The 7,519-nt window shown below is 31.2% G+C and overlaps 1 protein-coding gene across 1 annotated transcript; it reads right to left on the reverse strand.

Moving 5' to 3' along the window:
* Positions 1 to 1,582: 1,582 nt before the first annotated feature.
* On the reverse strand, positions 1,583 to 2,728 carry LOC136971173 (zinc finger BED domain-containing protein 5-like). Its single transcript, XM_067265645.1, has one exon. The coding sequence runs from the start codon at positions 2,726 to 2,728 to the stop codon at positions 1,583 to 1,585; it is 1,146 nt and encodes a 381-aa protein (XP_067121746.1).
* Positions 2,729 to 7,519: the final 4,791 nt, after the last annotated feature.

Raw genomic sequence — 7,519 nt, forward strand, 5'->3', positions numbered from 1 at the left:
TAATAATAAAAAAATTGGTTTATCAGAGAAATGTCTGATATAGCTATAAATTACTATAAGTTAATGCTAATTTATTAGAATATTAACAGATGACTGATTTATTTGAAGTTTACAAAAACTAGATATGTAATCTCAATTTTGTATTCTACAATAATAGATATGATATATAACAGGGGTGGCCAACTTTTGTGTACATAAGTCTACTTTTTATCTTAAAAATGTGTCGCGATCGACTTGTTGTCGTAGACATAGTTTAGGTGGCGAGGAGATGCGAAATACATACTATGCTTATACACTGTTTCAGTACGAGGTGCACTCCCGCAAGCTATGGGTAGATAAGCAAAAGATATGTTCAAAACTATTTTTTATTTTTTAAATCACTTATTAATTTTCATTCATAAAGAAAACAAATTTCCAGACTCAACTTTTGATATTTGTAGGTACGAGTTCATTCATTTGCAGCTAATTCGATTTTTCGACACTTTTTCAAGATTATATTTTAAGTTACTAAAAATCTATTTAATTTTTTTATCAACTGCGATGTATAAGTTGTGGTACTGTTTGTTCTTAAATATGAAAAAGTTGTTATAAAAATGCACAAAATGGCAGATAATTTGATTTTAAGATTTCACTTTCGCGATTTTATTTTATTTTTTTGCGCCAGGAAAATTTATCGTGGTAGAATGATATAAGATTTTTAGACTTACTTTTTGCCAATTTATCAATTGTTCGCGGGAGTGCACCTCGTTCTGAAACAGCCTGTATATCTACCTACGTAAAAAACAACATAATTATTTAACGGGCCAAAAAAATCACTTCCAAGAGAATTAAAACAACACGAGTAATTATTAACAATATTTATTAATTCAAATTAGCTACAGATAAAGACATATTTAGAATTTATTTTATTACCTTAACATTAATGAGAGGACTGAGTTTGCGTGTCTCTAATCAAGAAATCATAATTAGGTGTATATCCTGACAAAGACAATAATAATGAGTCTTCAGTATGGGAATCAGTGAGAACGGAACGTTGTTTAGTCTTCGTTAACTTTAAGTATGAAAATGCCGATTCACACAGATACGTAGATCTGAAACAAGAATAAATATATTCGCTACATTTGGTGATACTGGGATATTTTTCTCGTTTGACGTATTTCCAAAAATTCTCTTCAAATTTTCTGGCTTGTAAGATTAAATCAGTTTGTAAAATTATAATTTCATTTTCTAATGCCTTTTGCTCCATATGAAATATGTCTGAAATTTTTTGGCTAATGCGTTTCACACTTAAATCTTTTTTAAAAGGAAAAGATATAAATTCCACAATTTAATTTTTTCAAAATCTTGGAATCTTGTCTCAAAATCTTCAATTACTTTTTGAATTTCCGTGATGTATTTGTCGATCTTATAATTAATATTTTTATGTTTTTGTATATTATCCGCCATATTTGGAAAATGATTCAGATTATTTTGTTGCAGATCTTCTATTAGCAAAATAAATTTTCTTTTTATGTATAATCTATGCAGCTGATCATATCAATTACTGTTTTATTTTTACCTTGTAATTCTAAATTTAAATGACTTAATATTGAAGTAAAATCCAAGTTTCATCATTTATATTTTCACATTTTCCACCTTGCTCGTGAAGAAAATCTATTATTTCAGGCAATAAATCACGAAATCGTTGCAGAAATTTACCTCTGCTTAGCCATCTAACATCAGTATGTAGTAATAATTCAGGTTGACCTTCGTCAAGCTGCAGTTGGAAGAGACGCCGTTTGAGGGAACTTCCTCGAATTGAATTAACAATTTTAAACGCTATGTCCATTACCTCTTTTGTGTTTAGTCTCTTGCTGGCTAACACTTGCTGGTGAATTATGCAGTGGTAGCTCAAAAAAGCTGGGAATTTATCTTCATTTTGACATACGGTTATAAATCCATTTATGCGACCTATCATTGCAGCTGCGCCATCCGTTGTTATTGAAACTAATTTAAAAAGTGGTACTTTCAAATCATTGAGCAAGTTTTTAAAGGCTTTGAATATATCTACACCTCTAGTCCTTTCTTTCAAAGAAATCATACCCAACAATTCTTCTTTACATGTAAAATCCTTAAAAACCATACGAATGAAAATAAGTAATTGTGCTGTATCACTTATATCTGTCGATTCATCACATTGAAGGGAAAAACAAGAACATCTATTAATATCGTTATATAACTGTTCTTTTACATTTCCACTCATCTTCTCAATTCGTCGCATCACAGTGTTTCGAGACAGTTGTAGATCTTGAATTGCAGCAATAATTTCACTCTTGTTCTTAAAATCATTAAAAAGTGAATCTGACATTTCCAAAAAAATTTCCTTTACAAATTCACCGTCAGAAAATGTTTTACAGTTTTTTGCTAAGAGGTAGCTTACTTTGAATGATGCAGTAGTTACTGCTTGTGACTTCAACATTGGTTTTTTGAAAACATTTTGTTGATTTGTTAATTGAGTTTTAAGACCCCTAACTTTATGTTTTCTCAGTTCGGAATTTGGTGGATAATCTGTTTGATACTTGTTATGTAAAGCTAAAAAATGTCTCTCCAGATTACCCTTTTTAGCGATGGCTATCGAAGTAAGGCATATTAAGCAACGACATTTATCATTCACCATTGTAAAAAAGTAATCGAGTTCCCATTCTTCATTGAAATGATAAGTTTTCGATTTTTTTGGTTTACTACTCATGTTCGTGGGTATACTAAAATGCAAAAGAAATACGACAATAAGTATTGAATTAAATATTTTCCTAGAAAATTAAGAAAATAGTTTAGAGGTCTGTTGCGGAGAACGCTTACTTATCAAGTAAATAGATAGGTAAGAAAAGCCACAATTTAATTTAAAACATAAAGAAAAGGTACTTACATTTTAAACAGAAAAAAATTGAAACTCAACGTTATCACTTTCGGGGACCACCACTTCACCCTTCCTCTCTTTACCGTGTTTCGACCTACTCTCTCCGCCCCTCTTCCAGCCTTTCTTTATTTCGGTTTTATGACCCTTTGTCTACATTTCTTATTCCCTTTTTATAACTGTACTCAAATGGATTGCACATGGACTGACAAAACCACAACTCAGGGAGGACGCGGAGGGTCCGATATCACTACAGTTGCGTTTGCGCGTTATGTTCACGCGTTGCGTTCGGTTACAAGTGTAACACATTAAATCAAGACATCGCAAACGATCGACCAAAATTGGGTTCGCGATCGACTTGTTGGCCACCCCTGACCTGATATATAATAATGTAAATAGTATAATCTGAAGTAACTTGATGTCATTCTGATTTTTAAACTGTGAAAAATTTCACTTTTGGTCTAGTAATTATATTCAAAAAGAGCCAACATTTATTGCATGAATTGTATGCAATTCATCTTTGACTTACAAGTTATAGCGTAGTTTTCGTATCCAATTTACAGAAACAATATATGTTCAGATTGACGATTTATTTTCCAGGCCAACGACACGTCCATTGGCAACTGCATCCACGTGAAAGTGTGGCAGTCGTGCGTCCGATTAGCAAAGACCATAAACTCTCTTTTTATCTTTGAGTTATAAAAGTGATTAAAGCAATATGCTCAGAGCCATAATTAACTATTAATTGTTGCCATATTGTAAACAAATAGGACTATATGGATAAGTAAAATATTTGTTGGTTGTTTGTAACATCCATCACATTGGCATCAAAGCTAGAAAATCAAAGATCGTCGACCAGAATCAATAGCTCGGCTAATGTGTCTATTTACATTCCAAAAACCAGTCGTTTTTAATTGTATTGGTTGCAGATTCGGCGGGGTCAGCCAGACAAGATATGGGACGGGCTGCACTCGAAAATTCTCCAAGATTTCCAACTTGGTCTTAAACCTAGGTCTCTAGAGCAGCAGGCTGACACTTTCATTTTTTTGATTTGTTTTTAAAAATCTATATGGACATATGATAGAAAGAAATGTAAGGGGCACTACATACCTTATCTATATCCAAGTTGCAAAATTTTGCAATGTGGGTATTTTTTTAAATGCTTCTGTATTGAAAAAAATCCCACATTTTGGCATTTCATCAGATGTTTTAATTTTGATAATGTCAAAAATTATTTTATTTTAAGTGATCTATAACTAAATGCTGTAAGTAAAAATATCTTTTAACGTTTTTTCTTCTACTTCTTGAACATAAACACGAAAAGTTAATATTTTAACATCAAAATTTGGATTTTTTGACACACTATTTTTCAAAGTAGACCCTAAAGTTCATTGTATTTTTTTTCCAGTAAAATATTAAAAAATACGTTATTGCTCTGGTTTGTTTCTTGAGGGTGAGATTATTAGTTCATAAGATATAAGCACATGTAAGTAGCAACGTCTCAATACTGCCGGTACCGTATCGATACTTTCCTTCAATACAGAATACTTTATACTCGTAAAGTATGGTTACATTTTTCACAACAGGTAAGGTCCAACCAGATTTTGCAACAGAATCAAACTCAGAAATCCAAATAGAATTTTACACTATTTTTAGTTACATTAAACTTATATAAAATGAATGCCCAAAAATCATGAAATTTAATATAACAATATATTTATTTTCAGAATCTATATATTGCTTAGTTCTGATTACTATTTATTTGTAAATATTTTGTTTGTTGCTCAACATTTAACTAAAGTACTGCATATTTTAAACCTCACTGACAGTTCAAGCCTATTAACAATTTATATATACTTGTTCAAACTGACATTTGTAAAATTTGAACACACAGAACTTTCGACGTAAAGCTACTGCTTTATCTCTTCGACGATTTCTTATCCACCCCTATCCCATGTATAGTAGTACCCACAAAACCCATTAGCGGGACTGTACCGTACATCTGGGGCTTCTCTTTTGTACACAAGACATCTTAAGAGCATAAACTGAAGTACTGATTGATGCACTGATTTCTGATCTGGATAAGGATTTGATTTCCCGGAGTGGGCAAAAAAATATTAATTACCGCTCTGGGACTCGCTTGGCCTTCGTTGTAACTAATATAGTAACCTATCCTCCTTTTTACGTGGTCCACTCTTATGCAAGTTTGAAATAACGTGGTTGACAAAAGAAAACTAATCCCCTTTTTATACAATAAACTGTTTTACCCTCGTGTAAAAAAACATCGATTTTGAAAATTTTTAAATTTACCTTTTCGTTAAAGTTGTGGCCTTCTTAAAAAAAAGGTAACATTTTTGTTGAAATCAAGAATTAACCTTTTTTAAGCACAGTACAGTACCCATATGTGCATCAGAGAATGCTATATGTTGGTTTTGTTTCCTATGCTACCCTGTGATTACATGCAAATAATGTTAAATATAGTAATGATAAATGACAATACAAAATACACATGGGCTTTATTATTCTAAATGTATATATTTTTTTGTTCCATTGAAATTGTGGAGCATTTTTATACATAATGCACAAACTGTGCTTTTTACACGACAAGCTTTGGAACATATGCCCATCCCCGTTTTTGTGCGGTGGATACCTTCTTGGTAGTAAAAATAACTAGAAGACAATGCAACGGCAGGAAAGATTTCCAGTATCGATACTTTGTGATATTGGGACGTCCCTACTTGCAAGTGCTGCAGCACTAGTATCTTTAATTGATAATCTGATTGATTATTGTGTGATTTCATTTTTAGAGTATTTTATTATCATATTTCTTCCAATATTGTTCAAGTGCAAATTACAATGCAGACTTTGAAATATTTACATTAAAAAAAAAAAAAAATACTATTGTCCAGTGAAAAAAGGTTAAACTTCTAAGATGTATAATTCCAAGCAATAATAATAACAAAGCTTCTGCGTGTGAAGAATGGATTTTGTTTTGTCAAACCGAGGTTGTAAGAACAATTGTCTTAGTCCTTATGATTGGGTGTAACAAGCTTCAATGGCATTGGAAATTAGTAAATTGAAATCTGGTTTGTGAACTAGTTCGTTTCTAGTCTTTTTAACATTCCACCACTGCAGTCACATGGCCATACTATGCACAGTTAAAATGTAAATGTGGCATTTGCAAACAGAATTTTCATAAAAAGTACAGTTGTTTTTGAACAGTGCTAAAACTTTATTTAAATCATCCATTCAGTACTCAATGAAGATGCAAAATTCATAATGAGTTCTGAAATGGAAAGCTTTTTTCAAATGATGCCAACAGCAATTCAACGATTTTAAGAGATTTTGCCAATTTGCATTATTTTAAAGATAGATGTCAGCGAATGCATACACTGTTTACATGCTTTACATATTTATTATTAGAAATACAGTCAAATTCCTTGGTACTTTATTAAATCATTGTATTGTTTAGTAATAAAACACAATATTTCATTCTATTTATAATTTTTTTTTGTTCTGCTGAAGAGATTTATTAAAAGTACAGTCAAACCTATTTTTGTGCGGGGGATAGGGACCGCATAAAAGAAAATGCATTAAAAAAAAATGGCGCAAAACTTCACGAGTGGCTATAAAAAATAGTTTTCGCAACACAATTAAAAAAATATTTTTTTTTATGCGGTGAATAGGGACCGCATAAAAAAGTCTCACGTAGAAAATAACTCGAAACCGTACGAAATAACTAGGAATTGCTTTTTTAACTCCTTGGGCCTTTTTCTGCAACACCTAATGGGGGAAAAAAATCCTCTAAGAATTTTAATTTTTATATTAATTAATTATTTCCACTTAAATACAAATCTAACATTATTTAACGATTATTTTTAACTTTTTAATGATTTTATTTGATAAATATAGCTGCAGGAAGTGTTATTTCACACCTGCAGTCTAAAGCTGGAGGGGAGCTAACTTACAGCATCTGTTCAAATATAACATAATATTTATGGTTTTTATGCTATTAAAATAAGAGGGAACCGAAATAAATGTATGAGAAAAAAATTTTTCTGAATGAAAAAATGAAAAAACCTGCTGATGTCATAGAAAACAACCAATAGAGTTTTTAAAAATTTTACAGGAGTCAATTATGTTCCAATTTGATTGAAATTTTCATATACCACACAAAAAAAAATCATCGCACAAAACAAATCGCACAAAATCAGGTTTGACTGTATTCCCTTCCTCATTTAACATTTGTAGAAATTAACTTTTTGGACTACAAATATGGTTAACAATGCTAGAACAGGACAACACATAGCAGTATAAGGTTTAAATGATTATTGCATATTATTTCTACAGTATCAGGTTTTGATTTTTTGCTTAGGAAGATCATTTTCAATTTATTCAAGTAAAACAAACTAAGAAATTATAATTATAAAAAGCATCCTCCTCCTAAAATAGAGTGCAATTTGCAACACTGACAGCTCTCTACACTTTAACATTATCCCTTAGAAACTCATAAGGTTCTCTATTGAACACAAATACATCCCTATAGATGACAAAACTGATTTTAACCTAGTAAGATCAGGTTCTGGCAGAATCTAGTTTTGACCAATGTACAGGTTTTCTATAATT

The sequence above is a fragment of the Centruroides vittatus genome, unplaced genomic scaffold (assembly GCF_030686945.1).
Source record: "Centruroides vittatus isolate TY-2023 unplaced genomic scaffold, ASM3068694v2 contig_2349, whole genome shotgun sequence".
Lineage (NCBI taxonomy): Eukaryota > Metazoa > Arthropoda > Arachnida > Scorpiones > Buthidae > Centruroides > Centruroides vittatus.

Excerpts from the sequence above, each read along its gene's own strand:
- LOC136971173 (XM_067265645.1), bottom strand. The coding sequence starts at position 2,728 with ATGAGTAGTAAACCAAAAAAATCGAAAACTTATCATTTCAATGAAGAA.